Consider the following 26,565-nt stretch of genomic DNA (forward strand, 5'->3'; position numbering starts at 1 on the left):
TTGCGAGAAGCCAAGTTGCAGGGAACTAGGCAGAGGGCCTTCTCGGTGGTGGCGCCTGCCCTGTGGAACGCCCTCCCAACAGATGTCAAAGAGGAAAACAACTACCAGACTTTTAGAAGACATCTGAAGGCAGCCCTGTTCAGGGAGGCTTTTAATGTTTAATAGATTACTGTGTTTTATTTTCTGTTGGAAGCCGCCCAGAGTGGCTGGGGAAGCCCAGCCAGATGGGCGGGGTATAAATAATAAATTATAAATAATTTATTATTATTATTATTATTATTATTATTATTATTATTATTATTCATGAAATTATTCTCTCTAATCAATGAAGTAAAGAGTTTTGTTGTGCCATAACAGCTTTGCTAATTGCTAGCTTTACCTAAACCTGTACTGCCTACTGACCCAACCCTGTTCCACCTTATACCAGCTGCTCATTGGTCAATCCCTTGCATTCTCCATCCATCTTCTTTCTGACCTGTCCAATGGACTAGTGCAGGCATTCCCAACCTTTGGCCCTCCAGATGTTTTGGAGTACAATTCCCATCATCCCTGACCACTGGTCCTGTTAGCTAGGGATCACAGGAGTTGTAGGCCGAAACATCTGGAGGGCCGCAGGTTGGGGATGTCCAGACTAGTGAATTTCTATCCCACCATACAATTTTTCTAAGAAGTTCAAGGCAGCTTCCATCAATCAAAACAGCATAAATAAATAAAACACTAAGAGCAATCAATTAAAACATATCAAAAGCTACAGAAAAGGGGAAAGAGAGAAAATACCTCTACTGACAACATAAACCTATGCAACATTAAAAACCTGAGCAAATAGATAATTCTTACTCCTGGGATGCTTAAAGGCAGGAAAACTTTGTGACAGGCCTGTGGAAGAACACCTATTTTATTTATTTAGAAAATTTATAGACCGCTTAATCAGAAAACTCCCTTAGCAGTGTACACTCCAAGATTCAGACACCATGACAGAAATGGCTGTTTTCCTGGTTGCCACCCTCCCAACTTCTGATGGTGGGCATACTTGGAGAAGGACCTCAGCTGATGATCTCAACAGATGGGCAAGATTATGTTTGACTTGGGTGTCCAAGTTCCAAGCCACAAAAAGCTTTCAAGGTTGAAGCCAAGACCTTGAATTGTGCTTGCAAATGGATGGGAAGCCAGTGATTGAAAACATTTTCTGGACTCCCACTGCTATGCACTGAGCTCACCAAATACATGTTGAGTGGCAGTAGTTGATGTCCCCTTCAGAAGTTGACTAACTTTGGATTTATTACAAATTCCGTTCTCGTTCAGTAAACAAGTTGCCCTCAGTAGCTGCCACTCTGCGCTACAGACTCTGAGATTCCAAGAAGCCTCCACTTTAGCTTCTTGTTATTTCAATTCCTCTGTGGATCACCAGCAAAGGGGGAAATCTTAATTCAAAGATGGCAAGAGATGCAGAAAAGACAAGCAGATACACCCAAAAGACAGTGTGTGTGTGTGTGTGTGTGTGTGTGTGAGAGAGAGAGAGAGAGAGAGAGAGAGAACAGCAGCCAAATAAATTAAAAGGACTGGGAATGGCCTCTGGAGAGCTCCCCTCCACCCGGCTGTCCGCTCAGCTGAGAGATATTCAACATCACCCTAGTCTGTTAGTTACTGAATATTTTATACTCTGGCTACAAACGCTCCATTTGTATTCTGTTTCTCTCTTTCGTCATATCTATTATAAACGAGCAGTGTCTGGGAACTCTCCCAGGGAAGATTTGCCTGGATGGCTATGGATATGTTATAGTCAAATTGTGGAGAGTAAACTAGCTTTTTGAGTTGTACAGCAAAGAATGGGAAAGGAGAAAAGGTAATAAGCGGGTTATTAAAAAATAAATATATGTCAAATTGTATGTAGTTTCATTCCACAGTGTAATAAGACTCATCCACACTGTATTGGTGGTGTGTGTGTGTGTGTGTGTGTGTGAGAGAGAGAGAGAGAGAGAGAGAGAGAGAGAGAGAGAGAGAGAGAAAGAGAAAGAGAGAGAGAACATCATGGCCTGCCTGATACACTAGCCATGGCATACAACTGTAAATGAATACAAGGCATTTGGGTTGTGGGTCCATATAGCGCTGCTTATGTTGAGCCTGCAATGGTTGTGTGGATGATAACATCCCACCCAACATTTAAGTGGCTAATGAAATGTGGAACTTGCTCATCTAAAAACCACAGCTTGATCCACAGTAGCAAGATCCATGAAGATACTTATGTTAATATAAAATTCAACACTCTTTCAGGTGGCAACTTCATCCTGTCCACATTACCTGCCATCGCTAGAGTCCCATTGAGCAGGTTGAAGCAAAAGGACCTCTCGGAAGCCCCAGGAGGCTCTACGCAGCGTGACTTCTCTCTATGATCATAACATGGAGCTTTTAGTCAGTGATTTTCCTTGGGTCAATTTGGATGGGATGTTTTTCCTCCCAAGAAAAAAATACACCCCCATAAAATACAGTATGATAGGGTGCACAATCTATGTGAATCTATTTGCTTCTGTAAGCAGAAACAAGCAGGACACTAGTTTCCTACTCATAGCTCTTCCCTGCAACAGTCATGGCACATTCTGACAGGTAGCAACAAGTGGGGATGTGTTGCAGGTAATAAGAGGGGAATCTGAACAGGCCATTGTATGCTTTGGCTCAAAACATGAGACAAAAATGGCCCCATCTCTGAAATAATCACTGTAAATAAATTTTGCAGCGAGGCTTTCTGTTATGTGCAGGACTTCTGCTTTAGCAGCACACTGAAGAATCCTCATGGTAGTATATAATGCACCTCTGTATGCCTCTCTCCCTCCCCATATGTGTGTATGGACGTGTAAGAGGGAGATTGAGATGCATCTGTATCTGGAATAGAGTCAAAGAATGAATGAACTGCCTGGTATTGCTAGGAGACTATTCCTTTTTTTATGAACTATTCCCTGCTATGTTACATGTCTTTCCAGTGCTCCAGTCAGGTCACCTGAGCTGTTTTCTGAAGCTGAATGTTCAGGACAGAAAAAGCAAGTACTTCTTCACAGCACATAGTTAAACTATGGAATTTGTTCCCACAAGATGTTGTGATTGCCACCAACTTGGAGGACTTTATTAAAAGAGGAGTAGACCAATTCATAGAGGATAAGGCTACCAGTGGCTAGTAGCCAATATGGCTCTGCTCTACCTCCACTGATGGAAAAAGTACACCTCCGAATGCCAGTTGCTGGGACTCAAATACATGGGGAGAGCGTTGTTGCGCTCAGGTTCTGCTTGCTGACTTCCCACAGGCACTTGGTTGACCACTGTGGGAATAGGATGCTGGATTAGATGGGCATTTGGCTTGATCCAGCAGGGGTTTCTGGTCCAGCTTTCTCTTTACATATGATCCAGCCAAACCCACATTTCAACATACAGTTGGACGAAAATACACAGGGCCATCAGCTTTGCCCCTTTGTTATGTAGAAATATTTGAGTGACAGAAGGATTGGTGAAGTAGGAAGCACATTTGAAAGCATCACACTTCTCTGCCTGTTTATAATCTGTGCGATCGCAACGCTATCCTGGCAACTTAAGGAACAGTTGGCTATTTTTAATTTAAGCTGATAGGCTGCTGGTTGTCAGGATGACTATCTGATATTCCTTTAATAGGAACGAATGAGGAGGATATTTTTTGAATGGAAAACCTGCTGGCAGAGTGGGGTCTGAGACTGCATAAGGAAGAAGCAAATTTGCAGGAAGAGATAGAGGGAAGCTGTGAGTTTTTAAAGAGGACTGTGAGTCGAGGACTGTGGTGGGTCCACACTGTTGCTTTGGGAACCTGACGCATGATGGGCAGTAGTCTGCTTGCTTCCAAAATGCTCTGCTTCTGTATTTGTAAATAGATTTTTCAAAGTGACCATAAAGAACATTACAAGGAAACAGACCCTGTAAGAGATGTATCTTGGTAACTTCCTGCTGCACAGGAAAGTGAAATGAGATGACCCAGCACCTTCTTGTTAACACCGCATGTGTTTTAAGCTAAATGTGCTGACTGATTCACACAGTATGTGTTACTATACTAGTTAAATCCAATGAAGTCTCCTTCTCAAATTATTCTTGCCATTACTATATGAGGCTGCCCACATCCATTTCCTCTGGGAGTGTTAACAAGGAAATGAACAGGTAGTTTGAAGCTAGGGAACAAAAGCTATCCGTGCCAGTGCTGGATACCCAGGGCTGTACTGGTACATTGCCTTGTCCTCCTTCCAATGAAGTTTGCAGAATTCATCCACTGGAAAGTCCTTTTGACCCTTCCAGTTTCAAGTACCCCTTAAAAGCTCCCTTAGCAAGTGGAGCTTCTGTGTGATTTCTTGATGGGAGAATCACTGATGATGAACAGTGAGAATCTCTAGGCAGTGGTAAAGGTAAAGGTAAAGGGGCCCCTGACCATCAGGTCCAGTCGTGTCCGACTCTGGGGTTGTGGTGCTCATCTCGCTCTATAGGCCGAGGGAGCCAGCGTTTGTCCGCAGACAGCTTCCGGGTCATGTGGCCAGCATGACAAAGCTGCTTCTGGCGAACCAGAGCAGCACACGGAAACGGCGTCTACCTTCCCGCCGGAGCGGTCCCTATTTATCTACTTGCACTTTGATGTGCTTTCGAACTGCTAGGTGGGCAGGAGCTGGGACCGAGCAACGGGAGCCCACCCCGTTGCAGGGATTCGAACCGCCGACCTTCTGATCAGCAAGCCCTAGACTCTGTGGTTTAACCCACAGCGCCACCTGGGCAGTGGTAATCAGCAACAACACACTAAATGAATGCTAGAGATTCACACACCTTTGAACATGTGTCAGTCAGATGCCTGAGGTTAAAGAAAGAATAAGGACGGAGCTTAATAATGACCACCCCTCCTACTTACAACACAGAACCATATTTACTGGCGTGAGATAATATAAAAATTATTATCTCTTACTATACTATAAGAAGAGTTAGCATGAATCATGTTTATCCCATGGTAATGGAAGCCATTACTTGAGCAAGTGAAACTGCTATCACAAATCTCTCTCTTATCACCTCAGGCAATTATCGAACAAGAGACAAGCTGAGAAGTGATCAAGGCAAGCTATCACATGTTTGTTCCACCTTGCTCAGTTCATGGGGCATCCTGGCTTATTAGGAACATGTTGGCTTTGGTTCAGATACACTCACAAAATAAATGGAAGCAAGGATGATTAGAAACAGAAATGATAAATGCCATAGCACAACACAAAACAGAGAGAGAGAGAGAGAGAGAGAGAGAGAGAGAGAGAGAGAGAGAGAGAAGAAAGGAACGAAGGATCGAAGGAAATGAATTTAGATATTAGGATTGACCCAATTGACCCAATACTGCCAGTTGTATTACAAGCTTAATTTTTAACGGGCTGATAAAAATCTCTCATTTTCTTCATCTCTGACTGTCTGGTTTCTAAATAATTCAAAATATATTCATGCTTCCCTTAGTGCCCTCTGGGAAACTCAAAACAACATTAGGTAAAGGTAAAGGGACCCCTGACCATTAGGTCCAGTCGTGACCGACTCTGGGGTTGCGCGCTCATCTCGCATTATTGGCCGAGGGAGCCGGCGTATAGCTTCCAGGTCATGTGGCCAGCATGACAAAGCCGCTTCTGGTGAACCAGAGCAGCACACGGAAACGCCGTTTACCTTCCCGCTGTAGCGGTTCCTATTTATCTACTTGCATTTTGACGTGCTTTCGAACTGCTAGGGAGAGAGAGAAGAAAGGAACGAATGATCGAAGGAAATGAATTTAGATATTAGGATTGACCCAATTGACCCAATACTGCCAGTTGTATTACAAGCTTAATTTTTAACGGGCTGATAAAAATCTCTCATTTTCTTCATCTCTGACTGTCTGGTTTCTAAATAATTCAAAATATATTCATGCTTCCCTTAGTGCCCTCTGGGAAACTCAAAACAACATTAAAGTAAAGCCAAAAGAATGCAGTCACCTTGCACGAAAACAGACTCTTGGTATTGCTACATGGAAGCGGAAAATAGAGAAATCTACCTAAAATCACAATGGAGAATCAAGACATTGTAAAAGGGGGCATGACGATGGTGAACGTGGAAGAGAAGAAAAGGTGGATTTTGCAGGTTTCTTAGTAGTTGAAGTCAAAGCTAAATAGACTGCCAGCCCAGCAGTGTCCATGCCATAATAATTTCAACATTCAACACCTCTGAGAAATCTCTGAACCATTGAGGGCAGCAGTGATGGCAAATAGCATACTTCCTTAATGGTTTCTTATGATATTCTCTTATGTGGTGCCACAACTCTGCTAAGAAATGTAGAAACAGCTCTCTTTTTCTGCCGCATTGCATATTAGCCAATCTTTTCCAGTACTGTACAAGAAATACTATACATAAAAATCCCTTCTGCAATGGCTGGAGGAACTTGTTTGCTCAATGGGTAATTTAAGGATTAGCCAAAGGAAAGCCAAAATTAGCCAGGTGCAAACAGGATGGTAGCCATACACCATACCCAGCCCTGGCTCAAACCTTTATCAAACGAACCAAGAAGACAACCATGATATAATGTAAAGGAAGAGCAACACAAACATCTATCTCTGATGCTGGACAGAATGAGCCACCTATCAACTAGGCAGACATGAATGTTCAGGTTAGTCACCAAAACATCAACTATGTAACTTAAGTAATGAGAACAATTATCATATTGACATGAGAACCTGCCTTATCCAGTCAGATCACTGGTACATCTGGTTCTGAACAGTCTGCACCAGGGGTAGTTAACCTGTGGACCTCCAGAGGTTGTTGGAATCCATCTCCCCTAAGTTCCTTCCAGTATGGCCAAAGGTTAGGGATGTTGGGAGTTACAGTCCAGGAGCACCTGGAGGGACACACATTAGCCACCTGTGGTGTGCACTGACTGGCAGCAGTTGTCTGGGATTTCAGATGCATTCTCCCCCAGCTGTAACAGGAGATGTTGGGGATTAAACCTGGGACTTTTTGCATTTAAAGCAAGTGTTCTGCTGTTGAGCCATGGCTCCATCAACTAGAGGCATGCACAGCTTGCTGGAAAGCAGATTACACTGAAATAATTATTTATCTAGAGGAGGTGTGGAGAAACTTCTGGTCCTTCAGATGTTGCCGGACTACAGCTCCCATCATCCCTGGTCATTGCCCACACCTGCTAGGGCAGATGGGAGTTGTAGTTCAGTCACACCTGGAAGTCCAAAGATCCCCCCACATCTGATTTAGAGAGTTTACTGGACCCTGCATCTGAGGACAATTCTCATCTCTTTCCTGTGAGAGGAGAACCAGCTTCTAGCTTAATGAAATTTCATGTGCTCAGACAGAGGAAAACGTTAATTAACTCACTTTAGCAGCTCCGTTTACCAACAGGCAGACATACTCCTGACTGGGTCTGATTTCTCAGTCAGGCTCCAGTCCAGCGGGTGATTAATAACTTAGTGGGCTTTCAGAAAGACTGCATTTATTATTCAAATTAATGAAATTATAATCAAGAGGTGACAAATTAGCAATTGCTCCTTGACTGAATGTGGAAACTCATTAGGCACTCCTGTGGCACACGCCAAGTGCTACAGCTTCATCTTGGTGGCTGGAGACAGGAGGTGAAACCAGAGACAGAGAAACAGCGGGCGGGAAGCTGCCCTTCAAAATGACTTTGCCCCATAAAACCAATTGCTTCTTTCACATTATTTTTGCCATCTTCCTGGGTCTCTTACTTACCCTCCTTAAATTAAAACAGCAACCAGGGAGTCCCTACTGATGCAACAATTGCCCCTGCTTGAACATTCCATCTAAGCTCTTTCCAAACCACGCCCCACAATTATTTGCATAAATCAGTTTCTACCTACATCATATTCTAAAGCAGGCATCCTCAAACTTCGGCCCTCCAGATGTTTTGGACTACAATTCCCATCTTCCCCGATCACTGGTCCTGTTAGCTAGGGATCATGGGAGTTGTAGGCCAAAACATCTGGAGGGCCGCAGTTTGGGGATGCCTGTTCTAAAGTTTCAGTAAAAGAGGTAGCAATGAAAAAGGATTCTCTGTAATATCTTAAGGAAATACAAAAAAAATGTGTGCAAGATTAATTAGAGGGTAACAGGAATTAATTTAATCAAAATCACGGCTCCAGCACAGAAAACAACAGCTGTCACAATCTTGGCAAACATGACCTCTCCCTTTAAAAGACTCAAATCAAAATCAGTTTTCTAGCACTCGTGATGCAGATATATGCCTGGAAATGTGAATGATGTTCTTGCAAAACAGGTGTGGGGAACCTCTGGCCCTTCAGATTTTCTGAACTACAGCTTGCATCAGTCTCAGGAGGCTTGGCCAATGTTCAGAGATGATGAGAGTTGTAGCCCAGCAACACCTGGGGGCCAAATATCCCCCAAACCTGTTCTAAATGCTTGGAAACTAGGAGTGATCTGCACAGCTGGCTGCCCATGTTCTGTATTGTGGTGTCACATCCAACTCTGCTTGGATGTTGGATGTTTCAGCAAAATGAAAAGTGTTATTTGCCAAAACCGAACTTCAGTGCTGGGGAAGCAAGAGCCATTAAGCACCAGCAGAAATCAGGTCTGGCATACCTTAGAGGATGATTGTTTCTCCATAATATTCAATAAGCCCTTCTTCTCAAAGCATCCTTTCCCCCATCCTAGCCAAGAAGATCACTCACCAATGTGTTTCCCATACATGTGATAATAGAAGGAGACACAGAATCTGGCAGTCATGTTGTACATGGGGCTGATCAGCCTAGCCTTGTCGTTCTTCACCCGGGGTGCAGACGCCTCAATGAACATGTAGTAGCCTGAAGAGCAAGGAAACAAAGGTGGTGGCGGTGGGAAACGCGATGCATCATCACACCTCCCTCCAGGACAGCAGGGTGAGGAAATGTATGCTCAGAAGGATTTAGAAAGGAAAACCAGCTGCCTTTGGGGAGCTGAGTGAGAGCCAGCCACATACCAATACTTCTCCACCAATGTGCAATGGCAAAATACACTTCACTGTTGGATGCAGCCTAGATAGCACTCTCTATTCCAGTGTTTCCCAACCTTGTGCCTCCAGCTGTTTTCGAACTACAATTCCCATCATTCCTGACCACTGGTCTTGCTAGCTAGGGATGATGGGAGTTGTAGTCCCAAAACATTTGGAGGCACAAGGTTGGGAAACACTGCTCTATTCACTCTGGGCAACAGCAAGGCCCCAAAGACTGGGTGAGTGTAAGAGGCAACAGGAGGCCAGCAGCTCCTCTAATTGTCCAGTTAAGCATCTTCCCATGACCACAGTCCCTCCTGCTTTCTTGCCTGCTTGTGGTGGCCTTCTTGGTGCCCTTGTTCCCACCTTTGCTTTTCTCTATCTTATTGTACACAGGTAGCCATAGCTTCGATGCTTACAGCAGCCCCAAACAGAATGTGCACAGGATGGGAAATGGCCTCTGAGGTGGCCGGTTAAAAAGGTGACTTGACTCATCCCCTCTCCTCCAAATGATAATTGAGCGACACTGTTTTTAACATTGTAATCTCTTCTCAAAGGTGACATGGATTGTATCCCAGAAGTACCTGGCCCTGGGAGTTGGAGATTTCAGTGGACTGCTGCTGCAGAAACCAGCCTAAACACTTCTGAGTGCTTAAACATGTCTCCCTCTCCACTTGCTTTTCTCCTCTGCGACTTCAAAGCAACTATCAATGGAACAAGGACATTTGGCAGCAGGCAATTAGCCAGTAACAAGGACTAATGCTCTCCTGATTCCCCTAAACAAAGCTGTGGGAGTTTTAATTGGGTATTTAATGTGAATAAGAAAGATGCAAATTAACTGCCTGCTCCCCATGCCCAATGCAGAGCAGGTGTGTGTGTGTGTGTGTGTGTGTGTGTGTGTGTGTGTGTGTAGAAAACCAATCTATTTTGTCCTCAGGTTCCAAGGCGGAATATGATACTGAGAGCTAAATCTGTCTTGTAGAGGACTTGGCAAAAGCTAGAGGCAACAATCCTTTCTATATTCTACAAAATTCCCAGAACAGTTCTTGTCATGTAGAGACCTCTGCTATGTGAGAATCTGAGGGTGCCAGGCGGGGTGGGGAGAAAAGGGATGGAATAGAGGGAGGGGTGAACAAAGGACTGCATTATAGGGTGTTAGGACCTAACAGATGCTGCAATGTTTCTAGCTCCGAGCATGAAAATGAGGAAGAAGTACAGTACTTAGATATGTGAGAGATGAAAACCTGGACGGGATTATTTCTGAGGAAGTAAATAAAAAGGGAGTGGAAGAAAATATGGACTGCTGATGGCTAGAGCCCCCTCCCTCTTTCCTCTTTTCATGGAATGGTAAATATACAAGGGACTTTAAGGTTTCCACACTCTCTCCCCACTAGACCTCTCATTGAGAAGGAGCCAGGATTGGGGGAGTGAATGGGGCACAACTTTGAAAAGGAAGCTGGAATTTCCATTACCTTCTGGCGTCCCACTGAAATCCATGGTTGGGCCTGTGTTGGCAGAGCGCTTGGGGTCGTGGGTCAGACCACTCTGACGAATCCAGTCAAAGTTGTCAGTTGTGTCTTGTGTATATCCACAGATCTTCTCATCCTCAAAGTGACAGGTGTTCCCTGTAGTAGTAGTAGTAACAACAACAACAACTTTATTATTATATACCCCACCCATCTGGCTGGGTCTCTCCAGCCACTCTGGGCAGCTCACAGCATATATCAGAACATGCTAAAACATCAAACATTAAAAACTTCCTGATACAGATGTCTTCTAAAAATCAGATAGTTGTTTATCGCCTTGACATCTGAAGGGAGGATGTTCCACAGGGAGGGGTGCCACTACCGAAAAGACCCTTCAGTAGACCTTCTGAAGGAAGGGAGGTTAACCAGAATGCCATATGCTAAGATATGAAAAAAGCGAGCAAACAAACAAACATACAGAGCCCCTGCCTTATAGTAATTATGGTTCTGCAGTGACGTAATAATAAACCACAAACAGCATCTTCATCACAAGGACGTAAGAAATGCCCTGGTGACTCAGACTAAAGGCCCACACAGTGTAGCATTCTCTTTCTCAGTGTGGCCAACCTGTTGCCTCTTGTGAAGTCTGCAGTTAGGGCATGAGCGCAATAGCCTTCTCATGCTCATGTTCCAGAGCAAATGGTATTTGGACTTCTGATCCCTTTTTTTAAAAAATATATTTTTATTAATTTTTCCAATTAAAACCAATTATATCACATTATTTCAAATTATACACATATATATCAATCAAACCGAATGTTATACCAAATCATCTAAAAATTTTTGGGGGTTCCCATGCTTCAAGAAATTGGGGATTCCTCACAACCGTCTACTGCCGTCTTTTTTCTAAAATTCAAATCGTCTCTCCGGGTCCATAATAATCCAGATCTTTCCCTTACAGTCACATAGATGTTTTCCTCTTTCAACCGATTGTTTCCCAGCTGCTGAGATAAATATCAAACAAGGTTTCACAAATGTTCTTTCTCCTGTGTGGGTTAATCAGTCCAGCCTCCCCAACTGATCCTGGAGATGATATGCACCCATCCACGTAAGCTGACCTGACCTTCCACAAGATAGTGACTAGGAAGAACGTACACAAATTAACTGAACAATCCCTTCTTTCCTTTTAAATCAATTGGTAAATGTGGGAGAGAGTAAAATCTATATACCAACAAGAAACTCCCTGCTTGTGTACAGATATGCTGATAGAACACTTTGTGATCACATTGGTGTGATTGATGTATCCAATTAAAGCAGGTAACATTTGTGTTTCAGAAATGCTTTTTGACATTTCCCCAGATGACTACTGAAATACAGAGACAACCCCCCTCCCGCCCCACCTAACATCCCTTGCTCTCTGTGATGAAGCAATCTGTATATGGAATAATAATGATAATAATAAATTTCATCATTTTAAGGATTAGAGAACTAGAGCCCAAGTGGACCCCAAAGGGGGTTCATTCTTTGGTTTGCCGACACAGATTGGCAAAGCAAACACAGAAGCTACAGATACACTCAGCACATTGAAATATAGAAGTGTCAGAGCTTGATACCAAAATGGGCACATATGTTCACTAATCTTTGGCTCCCCAGCACTTTGACTTCATAGAATAATTGTAGAGTTGGAAAGGACCACAATACTTATCTAGTCCAGCCCCTTTGCAATGAGGGAATCTTTGGCCCAACATGGGGCTCCAACCCACAACCCTGAGATTAAGAGTCATTCTCTACTGACTGAGCTATCCCAGCATACATGGCTAAAAATACTGGAGGTGACCATTCTTGGTCTGGCTTTTCAGTGCTTCAGGCACACATACAATTCAAATCCTGGCTCTCCCAGTTTTCTTTGGACTCCATAACGCCAGGTTAAACATGTGCATGTGTGAAGGTCTTTATGGAAAACATATATGTTCCCAACTTTCTCCTTTCTCTCTCTTTTGGGTACTTCAGCTACATAGTGTTGAAGGGTACAGGCCAGAATCCACATTAAGGTCTCCAGAGTAGGATGTGTGCCTAGTATATATTTTTAAAGTCTATAGATTTTGTATGCAGAGTCTAGCTTGTGCCCACCCAGAGATGCTCTGTACCTGAAGGAATGGTTTGTAGAAGCTCTGGGCTGAAAGGTTGCCCCTGGTGAAGCTCTGCGAACTGCTGAAGCACAGAGGGCCCCATGGAAACTCGGCTAGAGAGCTCCTGCAAGTGAACACAGCCAAAGGGAGCTTGGCTGCCCACTTAACTGCTAATTAACCCTGACTAAGTGCTCTCTACTCGGTCCATTCATTTCTAATTAGCATCCTAATCCAAATTAGCCACCGTTTGTAATACTGAGTGCCTGGGACTGCCCAGCATCTGGAGCTAGAGGAGAAAAGGAAGCAGGAGATCTGAGACTCTGGGATTCGCAATAACAGTCTCTGTGGTTTATTTCATCTGTTCTGTGTCCAGATCTGAAAGGCAGGAGCTGAGGCACAACGGCAGCTGCTTAGCAGCTCTTCCAAGGCGTTATGTGAATGAGATGGCTGAGCTCCAGTTCTAGCAGTGCCGATCAAGTCACACATGGGAGTCCTGCAGAAAAGGCTGTCGCACAAGGCTTGGTCATTTTAGCCAGCTACTTAACTCTGGCCAGAGGTTGCTGCACTTGGCTTCTAGATCTAAGCCACAATTCCAGCAAACTCAAAAGAAACCCCAATAATCATAGAGTGCCACACCTTTGAAGGCGATCTAGCTCAAACAACTTACACTCTGCCAATCTCCAGCAAGCTAGCACTCAATGCAAATTAATTCCCTGTCCTCCACACCATTTTCACAGATTTCAATTCAAATTAAAGCAAATTAAAACAAATAGGAAAGTTGAGGTTAATGCAGAGCAGAACTAAGGCCAGCTATCTCCAGTCAAATTTTTGAATATAATATCATTGGAGAACCTTTGACAATGCATTTGACCACACCACACATTAAGCCACCCTCAGTACGGACCAGAGACTGTATGGGCAAAACAGTGCTCTCAGCACTGGACCAGGAACCTTGGACACAGCACCGAACAGATGGCTCATCTGCTGGGTGATCATTCCTTCAGGGTTGATCCTGGGTTTTAGGATCACCCTATGATGTGAATCAATTCCAGGAAATCTTTCCAGGGTGGACTGGTCATGTTGTGCGGATGCCTGATGATCATCTCCCAAAGCAACTACTCTATTCCGAACTTAAAAATGGAAAACGTAATGCTATTGGTCAACAAAAGAGGTTTAAAGACTGTCTCAAGGCAAATCTTTAAAAATGTAGTATAAACACTGACAACTGGGAAACCCTGGCCTGCGAGCGCTCCAGTTGGAGAACAGCCCATAGCAAAGGTGTCATGGGCTTTGCAGAAACTCGATCTCAGGACGCAAGGGAGAAACGTGCAAAGAGGAAGGCATGCTGGCAAATCCACACCGTGATCAACTCCTGCCTGGAAACCAATGTCCCCACTGTGGAAGGATGTGTGGATCCAGAATTGGCCTCCACAGTCACTTACGGACTCACTGTTAAAACCGTATTTATGGAAGACAATCTTACTCGGCTACGAGTGATCACCAAAGAAGAAGTTATATGGCCCATTAGCCCCTGTTTTGGAGTTCGGACAGAATACGTCCCCCTGGACCCCTTTAACAGGGCATCCTGAAAATCTGACCAATGTACTGGGGGTGCTGTTATGAGCCACTGCATCTGCCAGACTAAGGATCCAACCCAATGCTGACTGAGTGTGAGCCCTTATTGGTCAGAGAGGAGAATGTTACATTGCACAAGGAGAAATCCTTCCACTGATGGAACAGTCACCTTAGCATTGTGTTGCACACAACCCACCATCTCTGCTTTACAGCACATGGTCTTGAATTAGTCGAACTGTAAGAAAGAAGACGGGTGCAATTTACAAATCCCTTCACTTGAACGTTCTGGGCCATAACATAGCATCTGTTTAGCAACACACAGGAACAACTCATTAAAATTGTAGAAGGGGAAAATTAAGGAGGCAGAATGTAATCAACAGGACTGGAATATGGTCAGGTTATTAGCGTAGGGCATTCTAAATCCATTTACAAGTTGAAAGAAAGATAAATTAATGAATTCTGATAACTTTGTTAGGGATCCTAACAGTCAAGCAGTCAAATTGGGAGTAATTTCTGAGAATTAGATTTTGTTTTGTTCTGGTCAGGCTTGTGGATGTATAATCTCAAGGTGCCTGCGAAATAAGTTTTCTCCCCACCACCCTGTCTCAGTCTCCTTAGGTCGATGGTACCCAACGCCTAGCTCTTTACCCACTCCACGTACTTGCCCTAACAACATTAAGCATGAACATCGTATTAACCAAAGAGAAAATGGATGAAGAAATAATTACATTAAGCGATTCTCTGAGCCTGTAAATTAATCAACATTATGTACCCCTTGATCAGGCTGCCATGGACATTAATCATATAAACTTTGCCTTTCATTCAAGAGTGCGAGACAGTCACACCTAAGATTTTATGTAGGCAACCATGTGTAATGGTTCTTTCACTCTAATAAGCCCACCTCCCAAATTCACCACAAAGAGCAGTTGTGGAATTCTGTGTGGGAGAAGAAAGAGAGAGATGACAGGTAGGGCATTCAGCTGACTGCTAAAAGGCTCACATGCTAGTTGAAGATGGGACATATCAGCCATGGCTTCCTTTTGCTTTTAAAACAGACACTAGAGAAAGGAGCCCAGAATGGCCAAAGAGCACTGGGTTGATATATAGCTGCCTCCACATAGGGCTCTTGCCAGTTTGGGTGTAATAACAGATTGAGAGGCCTTGTGTCTTAATCTTAGGCAGGCTCAGCTCCAAATACACTGAAGGGGGGGCAGCTTGTGCATGTGTGTCTGTGCGCGCACACACATATGTACACATATATGCATTCAGCTTTTGGGCAGGATTTTAACTAGAATCCCTCCCCTCCTCCCTCCCCTGAAATTAGCAGTCTCCTGAGGCTGCTTTCGGTAAATGTGGAGAATGGGAAAAGAAAAGCAATGTGGGTGGTCAGCTAGGGCTTTAAAATGCACCTCCTGGGAAGGAGGGAAGGAGGGATTTTCTCCTGGGAAGTGTGATTTTACATGTGGACGTTTTAAACACACTGAAACGGAGCAGCTTGTTTGAAAAAGAACATCACCAAAGCAGCACGAGGGACTCTGGTATACTCCAAACTTCAGCCCTCCAGATGTTTTGGACTACAATTCTCATCATCCCTGACCACTGGTCCTGTTAGCTAGGGATCATGGGAGTTGTAGGCCAAAACATCTGGAGGGCCGCAGTTTGGGGATGCCTGCTCCAGAGTATGATCCCAGGGCTTGCTTGCTTATTTATTTATTTATTTATTTATTTATTTATTTATTTATTATTAAATACTGGTAATATTATAAATAATAGCCAGATAGGCTTTCAGGGCAGTTTCACAACAATAAAATCAATGAGATATATGTACAAAAATCACGAAGCACATGGTACATCACGGCTATGCACAATATCTGGATCCACAATATCTGGTTGGGAGGCTGGCTGCCAGCTCCATGTATGCTGGCCTGAGATCATCACAGGATACAAATGTAACAGATACATAACTAATTGTGAGGGGCATCTCACATTTGGCAAGAATCCTCTCTGCTTTACAAGCGTGGTGTGGCTGAAATGTGCGAATAGATGAGCCTTTGCCAAGTCAATTAAGAAAAGAAAAGCTGTTGCACGCACTCAAAGAGACAAAATATTCCTCATAATAAAAGAGGTTAGGTATGCGCTTTCAAGCTGGTGGTTTCTTGGGGTTGGCATGTGTTTTCTTAACAGAGGATACTCCTTCTGTTTGAAGGGCTGCCTAGTCCAAGTTCAGCTTAAAGATAAAGAACCGCAAGAAGGGAAGATCTTGGCGATGCCCATCAATGGTTAGCACCTGGCGAGCAGACTGTCTCCAGTGGCCACCAGTGGTTTTCCTTACTCTAGTAAGATGCACCGTATTTTTATTTAAGTTGCAGCAATTATTTCAAAATCATATCCATACATATGCATGCTTTTTTGATGACACATTTCCTTTTGGTGTGTGTGTGAAGATACTCAAGCAGCCACTCTAAGGTTTCTAGATAAATACTTGGTAATGAATACCAAACATGGTACATAGTAAAATAAACTGAAAGTAAAATGCACCTTACTAAACTGATCTGTGGGGTCCCAAAAAAATCTTTTCGCAGTATGATGGAGAGTCTACAATCAAGCTGCCAACAGCTCTTGCACCTCAACAACCTAAGCTCTGGAAACCATGGAATCCAAGGCAGGGCCTTCTGTGCTGGGCTTAGCTGTCACAGAGGGCTCAATGGCATAAGGCAGCTTGTATGATATGCAGGATCCAATCATGCTGAGGTTTAAAGGAAAGTTGGACCAAACAAACCCACCTGCTTTTGCGGGACCCCTTGCTCAGTAACTTAAGAGGATGCAAAATTCAAAAGCTGCACCATATTCCCAGTTCTTTATCCAGTCCTGGTTTGCTCCCCCCCCCCCCGAACAAAGAAGTACTAACTTTATCTATATGGCACAATTCTATAGCTAAACTCAGCACAGCTTCCTGCAACTGTCCTAAATAATCTTCTTCTTCTGTTAGCATCACACTGTTCATCTTGCACACCTGGGATCTGATATTTTGAAGATAATGCGAGCTTATTATAGTTCAAAAAAAGTCAATATAAGAATAGAGTCTCTAACATTAAGTACCTGGGCCAAATCTTGAGAAACTTGGCCTCTAGCTCAGGTGGCCTCAATGGATGATAAGTCAATGTCTATTATTCTTTGTATCTATTACAATGGCTAACAAAAGTAAATGCCACACTTCTGAATATTCCATCTTGGCTACAGCAACCTTTGATCCACATCAGAACAACAGGGGAAGAAGGTGGTCGGCAAAACGTTTTGCTTTAAGGCTTCAATAGCTCTATTTTTGTTAGTCGCTGTAATAAATATAATCACATTGTTCTAGTATCCAAAGCAAATTTGTCCAAAGTGCTGTTTACAATTTCCTCCTTTGCCTCTTTCTCTCTCAAGTTGCTTAAATTGTGAGCCTGAAGGCAATGACTTGGTTTGTTTATTTGTGCACAGTGCCTAGCATGTATTACACACTTTATTAGAATTAAATGTTAATGATGAATGTGATGAAAATGGAGCCTCCAAAATCCCCTGAATCTAAAGTTTTTTGCCCTATATACTCTATCTGTGCATGGCAAGCAACTATAGATGGGTATGGGTTATGAAATTCCTTAAAGGATTTGCTTCTAGGTTTCATCAATATGCAGGTAGCACTCAGCTCTGTTTTTCCATATAGTCTAATTTAGTCTAATGGGGCAGGTGCTGGACCAGTGTCTGGAGGCAATAATGGGTTGAATGAGGGCCAATAAACTGAATATGAGCATAGGTGCCAACTCCCAGATTGAAAAATCCGGGATTGGCACTGGAAGTCACGCTGTGGCCATTTTGGAACTGGGTAGAGCAGCACCGGAAGTCACTTCTACACATGTTCTGCTCATTTCCAAAATGGCCGCAGCGCCAGAAATCGCTTCTGCGCATGTCCAGAGACTCCAGACATGCGCAGAAGGAGCCTCCAGGCTGCCAGCGGGAAATGGCTGGAAAAACAGGGGTTTCCCGGGGAATACGGGAGACTTGGCAGCTATGAATATGAGTCCAGATAACAAAAGGTACTGTTGATTGGTGGTTACTGGTGTTCTCCTTGATTCCACATATATGTGCCTGGTAGTGGTGACTCAGAGATGAGAAACAGTCACCCTGGACAGGTCCAGGAAACAAAAACTTCACCAGACAAGCGCCAAATACAAGTAAGAGAATCTAAGGAAGAATGCAGTGTGGGAGTAGTGATGCAATTTTCTGAAAATTTTTTGAGCTTAACTGCAGGTTTTTTGCCTTCATCTCAACAAACAATTCTAACATATTAAATGCATTATGTATTATACAAGTTTCTGTATTTTCTTAAAGTAACCAACATACGAAGAATTATATAAAACAATGCATATAACTGTATATAAAATAATTGTGTGTTAATGCAGGGTACCATATTACATATGTAAGTATGTGTACATGTTTGTTGATAAATAGTTGGATTTAAAAAGAAAAGAAAAACTGACAATGTATGAGGTGCTTGATGCAATAGGTGGTCCGATTTGGACAAAGTGCATTAGGCTGGATCCGCCAAATTCCATGTATAAATCCATTTAAAATTGATTCCTCCTCCATCCCTATGAGGGAGACACAGTTTCCATGGTCAGACACAAACGTTTGAAATAAATTTGTGGTCCGATTAAGCCTTGGCTCAGGTCAAGTGCTGATGTTAATTTTTCTACATTCCTGTGGCAGTGACCAGACCACACGTTTAAGCATAGCTGAATATTAAAATTGCTTAGACGGGTCTGCCTTATGATTTCTGTATGACGTTCCTGTTTCCCATATAAGCTTAACTTTTGTGTGTGTGCCTCTCTTTCCTATTGCCTGGGGCACTGAAGAAATAGAATTAAAAACTCAGTTTTGTGTTATGTTGCATATTATTGGCTCAAATTAAGACAAGGCTGCGTATTGCCCTCTTCCCAGGTTAATGAACTATTTGGAGATTCAGTAATGCACACTGGTCCAGGTCCTGAATAGGCAGGGACCATGATTCAGTGGTACAGCGCCTGCATTGCATTCAGAAGTTCCCAGATTCAGTCTCTGGGATGTTCTATTCAAATGATCAGGCTGCAAGTAATAGGAAAGTCTTCTTTCCGAGACCCTGAATTACCACTGCTGGTCAGAGTAGACAATACTGGGTTAGAGGGACTAGTATTCTAACTTAGTATAAAGTCAGTTCTGTGTTCTGCATTCAAATGATCACTCCAAGCACCCTAGTCCTGGGTTTTTGATGCCTTCCTCTTATCTTTGGGCACCATCCAAGGCACTATATTTCATCTCTTAAACCAGGCATCCCCCAACTTCGGCCCTCCAGGTGTTTTGGGCTGCAATTCCCATCTTCCCCGACCACTGGTCCTGTTAGCTAGGGATAGTGGGAGTTGTAGGCCAAAACATCTGGAGGGCCACAGCTTGGGGATTCCTATCTTAAACCTTAAACAGCTTAGGCAACGCAAATGTTATAGACCAGCTCCTCCTACAGTATATGCCAGGGATTCTATGGTATTTGTGCCAGCTGATCCCTTGCTTGATCCTTATGCATTAGATTTATTATAGGCATTCTCAGCAGTTGCTACCTATCTATGGCTGCTTCCAGACTGCTGCTATTTTACAGGTGGGAATCCATTGCATGCTGGAAAATTTGGGTTATGCAATAAAAAAATGAGGTTGGCTCTGTGGTGCATGAAACCTGCTTAAGAAAGAAAGAAAGAAAGAAAGAAAGAAAGAAAGAAAGAAAGAAAGAAAGACCGGGGCAAGGAAAGTGATGAGAAAATGCACTAGAGAGTGTGGGATTAACAACTGCTTGGTGTAATGTCGTATAGCTTCCCTGCAAGCAAACTAGAATAAATGTGTCAATGGTGCATAACCTTCCTGGAAACTTTGTGCAAACAAATCAGAATGAGTGCTGAATAAACAAGCAATCTGGAAGCAATCTTTGAATGCCTCTTTTGCAACTCTGCCAACTCTCAAGAATATCTGTAGGAAATGCAAGGGGGGTCAAAAACTTAAGAAGTCATTGAGAAGTTTGTGATGGATGAGTGATTATCTTAGCTTTCTTATATGCATTCTTACATTTATTTCAGCTAAATATTTAAGGCATTTTCAGCATGTTTCATTTTCTTTTATTTTTTTTAAACCATTTATTTGAAAAACCTTTTTTGAATGCTAGATCAAATGATTAGATCAGCAGTAGGCAACATGGTGTCCTCCTGATGATGTCGGACTCCAACACCCATTAGCCAGCATGGCCAATAATTAGGGATGAAGGGAGCTATAGTCCAACAACAGGCTGGAGGACACCACATTGGCTGTCCTTGGATTAGATATATAAAAAGGGTAGATAAATTTGGGTCATTGACACTTACCTACTGGATTGGGGTAGCTGATTGCTGAGAAAGGAAACAGAAAGGGTTATTTAGATTTTTATTAGATGTATAAGATCACACACAAATACTTATTGGAAGAAAATGTTTGAACTCCTCCTAACTTATCTGATTAGTACTCATGCCCCTTAGCATTCTCTTACTCTAGACCAGCATTTCTCCCTAGACACTGATGGACTACAACTCCCATCATCCCTGACTTCTAGCCCTTCTCACTAGGGATGATGGGAGTTGTAGTCCAACATCATCTGAAGACCCAAGTTTCAGAAAGGCTGCCCTAGACTGACCACAAGAAATTATTCCATTGTTCAAAAAAAGAGGGAAGTAGTTTTACTATATCTCATTTGTGGAGCCTTATGGGAACCAAGAAAGCTCAAGAGAACAGGTACAACCAGTTGGGGTGGGGAAAACAGTGGCTACTGATATTATGTTATAAGGTTAAATCCCAATGTGAAACAGGATTTGTGGAGAGAATTATATCGAACTGTGACTTAGCTTCCTGTGAGAGAAAACCACATATCAAATGCAGGATTTGAACCTGAGGACCTGCGCATAGCACCAAAATTGTGGGTGGTAGAAAAATGCAAAAGTGGAGACTGTTTTATGATTCATGGCAAGGAACCAGGAGCTCATATGTGAGTGGAAAGGGCTTTGATGCTCCATTGAAGCTGAAGCTCGCCAAATCTTTCGCACTTGGGACCCCACTGAAAAATCTGCCTGTGTATCCTCCCATCAGCAAAGGATTCATGGATACAAACAGTCTGAAGAATCTGATGGCAGTGGATGAGTTGGACAGCACATATTGCAGATCTACTGTTATTGCTAAGAAGGCTCTGAGCTCTGCCTGAATGTAAAATGGCCTGGGAACCACACAGAGATCAGTAAGCTCTCTAGAGGAAGAACAGCGTGTCACGTGGAACAAGGAAACAACCCAATCTGATGGTGGTGTGTGTGTGGCCTCCCAAGCCCTTCAAAGTTATTCTGAAAAACGGCCGACAGGACTAAGGTTCTCTCTGGAGAAATACAGCCCTTCAGGGCCGTGACTGTGCTGTAAAGGGGCTGGTCACTCAGTAAGGTAAGAGAGCAAGAAACTTACGTTCTATATAGTGGATGATGCGGGTAGCCATGTCCCCAGACCCAAAGCGGGTTAGGGGTGTGAGGCGAACTTCATAGCTCAGAGGTACCTTCAGGTCAGTCAGGAGGTATTCTTGCAGCATGCCCTTTTCCACCTTCCGCACAGAAATGGATTTGGGGGGCAGGTCCCTGTGATTCATCTGAAGAGGCATAAACCAGGTTTTGGTTAGACACAGAAAAGGGTTTTGAAATCCGAACACTGAAAGCACTTAATGAGCTTTCTAGTGTGGGTGTTCTATCTTCTCTCTTCTTGCCGATTATTAACTATAACGTAGGCTACAGGTGCTCTATGCATTCCTGTATTAATTTTTTGTCGTTTAGTCATGTCCGACTCTTTGTGACCCCATGGACCGGAGCACGCCAGGCATTCCTGTCTTCCACTGCCTCCCGCAGTTTGGTCAAACTCATGTTAGTACCTTCGAGAACACTGTCCAACCATCTCATCCTCTGTCCCCTTCTTGTGGCATGGAGCTAAAATTTTAAATATGGAGCAGGATTCTGCATCCTCAGAACCTCAACAGTTAAAAAACCAGCCTTCATTTCTAAAATATGAAATGTTAAAGACTCAAACTCCAAAGTGCATCTGAGTCATGGTTCCAGTAGAAAGAATATAAGAATGTTGTGTTTGGGGTAGCAAAACCATTTCCCAAATTACAGAGCAATAAATCCCCCAAGTTACAGAGAAAGAAAGCCACTGCGTAATGTTCAACAGGGTTCTGCAGTTAATACTGCCTTTGCGGGACTCACCTTTCAAACATGTTTGCCACATTCGCAATTTACATTTATAGGTATATATCAGGCATCCCCAAACTTCGGCCCTCCAGGTGTTTTGGACTACAATTCCCATCTTCCCCGATCACTGGTCCTGTTAGCTAGGGATCATGGGAGTTGTAGGCCAAAACATCTGGAGGGCCGCAGTTTGGGGATGCCTGGTATATATCAAATAAGCATAATTGTGCATATGGAATGAACATGCATGTGCAGTGGATCTGCTTAGGCGCTTTAATGAGCACCCATTGGTCATGAGCAGAGACTGCTGGCTGTGATTCCCACTTGCCCCGGCACATTCACTCTGTATGTTAACAGCTGAAAAGGGCATTAGGCTTGAATCAAAACTAGCTACTTGGCTTTAGTTTTATTGTTCTATTTTGATAATGAGCTCCTGCCAGCTGCTTCAAAATATGCCCACTTAGAAATATATTACTGCTATTTCATGCTGAAGGTTGAGGGTGTGACAGCTGGCAAGTCCTGGGCCAAAAGGTGTGGCCTTCTCCCTCCCCCTTCCCCCCTCTAAAGTTGTGAATTCCTCCCCTCTACTTCCACCAAGCCATTCTGGAGCATGTTGAAGTTTTGTCACACTGCCCTTAAATGTGCAGGGAGATGAAGAGGAGGGAGGTCTGTGCATTATTTCAGCTGCTGTGGTGACGGTGGAGGCAGAAAGAGACCGGTGCATACGGACAAGGAAGCAGGATGTGCATCCTTGCCACTTGACCTACTTCAAGCAGTGAAGAGGAAAGAGAGAGGGAATTGTTGGGAAGCACTGCATGGACCTGCTATTAAGTACTAGCCAAAGCTCACAGATGACCCTAATCTGGTCACTGGCTGACCTGCAGTTCAGACGTATAGTTCCCAGGTGGAAAATTACTACTTCCATGGGATGGATGAATCTGTGAATTTTGGTTTCTTTCCATTTGTCATTTTTCCTGCCTTAAGTTCTGTTGTCCACATTTCTGCACCAGTTTTCTTTTTATCTTAAAGACATCCTCATGAAAGTTTCTCAGCATTTTCCTGCAAATGTATCAAAATCTACACAGTTTTTATATGTGATTTCCCCTGATATATTGCTTTCACTAATGTGTGCATTTCAATGCATACTTTTATTGGGTTAGAGAACAGCACCACAAAATTCAGAGAAATGCAAATTTTGAAGGTTAGCTGAGCTTCGGTTCACATATTGTTTCAGAAAGTTCGAATAAGGTAGGTTTCCATTAAAATTCAAACTAAACCAAATTTATGCCCCATCAATACTACCACTTATCTATTGCTATTTAAACAAGCTGTTTAAACTCCAGGTGTGTCCAGGTTGTTTTCCATGCATCTTCAAGTAGAACACTGTCTTGTTTGAGGGCCCATCCAGACTTTTGCTTGTCCTGCTGCTTCCCCACAGGAAAATCCAGTGTTTACCACTGAATTGGAGCAAACATCTGTTGGGTTTTCTGAAGATTGATGCTTGCTCCAATTCACTGCTAAAGAGTGGGTTCGACGTGGCAAACAGAACCGCTCAGACTTGTGCCTAGAAAGCAGAAAGCTGCTCAGACAAGTGGAAGCCTGTACAAACCCAGATGCCTTTTTCCTCCCCTACACTCTTCTGTTCTTGTAAGTGGAGATGGTATGATGGAGACCTAGGACAGAGGCAGCGTCTCAGAGAATGAGTCAAATAAAATGAAAATCATACCTATTGTTTCTGGAATCCAGCCAGGATCCATTTTTAATCGGTTTGTGCCTCATCTGCAAACATCCACAATGGATACAGATTTGAACAGCAGCCCTATAGATGAGTCGTTCTGTTTGCCGGCTTTCTCACAGTCTCAGCCAAGCAAGACAATATCCTACTTCCAGGGGCAAATATATCGGCATGCAACACACTAACCATTTCCTGGAAACAATGTGAAGTGTGATAGCAGAATCAAGAGGAAAGGAAGGCTATTTTGCAATTATGAACCAGGATTTTTGATGGTGAGGCAGCTATCACAAGGTTAGGGAGAATTGTCCCATTATGTCCAGCACACACTAAGCCATCTCGGGGAAAACCCACATAACGTAACTACAGTGGTGCCTCGCTTAACAAATGCCCCGTAAGACAAAATTTTCGCTTAAAGAAAGGATTTTTCTAGCGGAGGTTGCCTCGCTAGACAAATTCGTTTTACGAAAAATTTGTCTAGCGAATCACGGTTTCCCATAGGAATACATTGAAATTCAATTAATGTGTTCCTATGGGCAAAAAAAAAATTCGAATAAATTCAATGCATTCCTATGGGATTCGCTAGACAAATTTTTCGTTATAAGAATAGACCCGTGGAACAAATTAAATTCGTCTAGCGAGGCACCACTGTACTACGCATGGAATGGCTCCTATAATATTTTCAACTCCCTCTTGGCTTGCTCTGTTTGCAAATGCACTATACAAAGGGCCTGTATAATTGCAATTTACTTTCTAGTAATCATGTGATCTCCAACAGTTCAGGGTCTTGTAGGGAAGCAAGTTGCATGCATGAGATAGCTCTCTGATTTATCTGTATCCATCTATCAAACCCATGGAAGGTGTCTGGCATCAAGATATCAAGAAATGATTAATATCTAGTATATCCCTCCAGATAACACAAAATGGATCTTCAGAGGTGGAGCTAGCTGTTCCGGCACCCATAGTGGCGCACATGCTGTGCACCCGGGAGCAGGGCTAGCTGCCTGAGGGGCCGGGGCGAGCATCCCAGGAGGGTGCCACCCACCCGTCCCAATATTGGTTACCACTTTCTTTCATATGGTGGGATGGAAAATGGAAGAGAACCATTAATATGAAAGAAAATGGTAACCAATATTGGGACGGGTAGTGAAAGAACTGGTAACCTAAAGTCAGTTTTTAAATTGACATTATTTTTTCAAAAAGCCCTCTCCCCCAACTAGCCTGCCCCCCATCCCCAGTATGCATCTGTCATGAGCTGATGCTGTTCTTTATAATTAGAAGAGGGAGAGAGAGAAACACTAGTTCAGAAGGAGACTCAATACTGCCAAGTACAGTAGCGTTTAAACACTGGGAAAGCATACGCCCTGCATTTCTCTGTGACTATCTTTTGGACTCATCCATCTCATGGGTTGCTGTGAGGATAAAATGGGGAGAAGAAGTATATACCCCATTTTGAGCTCCCTCGAAGAAATGTAAGATATAGATGCAATAATAAATAAATAAATAAAAAGTTTCCTGCTAAATTGTGAACTAGCCCCCTGTGTCTTTCATTCATTTTGTCACCTAAACAAAAATCATTTAAGAGCAAAAATCTACATACAGTGGTACCTCGGGTTAAGAACTTAATTCGTTCTGGAGGTCTGTTCTTAACCTGAAACTGTTCTTAACCTGAGGTACCACTTTAGCTAATGGGGCCTCCCACTGCCACCGCATGATTTCTGTTCTCATCCTGAAGTAAAGTTCTTAACCCGTGGTACAATTTCTGGGTTAGCGGAGTCTGTAACCTGAAGCATCTGTAACCCGAGGTACCACTGTATAGAAGAGGCAACATTAGCAGCTGAGACATAATGGGTTGGATTCAGACTAAGTTAATCTCTTTTCCCCCCAATTTTTTAAATTCATTTTATAATAACAACATATTAAATCATACACAGAAAATACACAACACCAGACTAAGTTAATCTCACTACGTTCACTCAAGACTTAAAATGAGCCATGACCATGTAGCCTGGATCCAAGCCATTTTGTGAATGTGTATACTCATGCACATAAATATAAAATAATATCATTCAATATATCAGAGCTTTCCAAACTGTGTGTCGCGACATATTAGTGTGTAGGCTGCAGTGTGTAGGTGTGTTGCGCGAATGCTCCCCACACTCCTTCCGGGGCTGGAAAGGAGTTAGTTTAACCTCCGGTTTGCTAGTAAAATTGAATTACTGTGTTGCAGGATGATGCATGTCTAAAAAGTGTGTCACCAACATCAAGTTTGGAAAGCTTATATATAAATATGCCATCTAAAAACCTCCTGCCCTCACCAGTCTTCTCCCATTAACGGTAAGGATATAGACCTCCATAACAGTCC

General features: G+C 43.2%; 1 protein-coding gene across 2 annotated transcripts in view; it reads right to left on the reverse strand.

Moving 5' to 3' along the window:
- Positions 1-26,565, reverse strand: part of MDGA1 (MAM domain containing glycosylphosphatidylinositol anchor 1) — a 260,864-nt gene that overhangs the window by 33,514 nt on the left and 200,785 nt on the right. For both annotated transcript variants that reach the window (XM_035108147.3, XM_035108146.3), the window contains exons 11-14: positions 21,702-21,879; positions 20,588-20,611; positions 10,474-10,626; positions 8,703-8,834 (exon numbers count right to left, since the gene is read on the reverse strand). In XM_035108147.3, coding sequence (XP_034964038.3) covers positions 8,703-8,834; positions 10,474-10,626; positions 20,588-20,611; positions 21,702-21,879 — 487 coding nt within the window. The remainder of the gene's footprint in view (positions 1-8,702; positions 8,835-10,473; positions 10,627-20,587; positions 20,612-21,701; positions 21,880-26,565) is intronic.

Source organism: Zootoca vivipara, chromosome 3, assembly GCF_965207765.1.
Source record: "Zootoca vivipara chromosome 3, rZooViv2.hap1.1, whole genome shotgun sequence".
Taxonomy (NCBI): domain Eukaryota; kingdom Metazoa; phylum Chordata; class Lepidosauria; order Squamata; family Lacertidae; genus Zootoca; species Zootoca vivipara.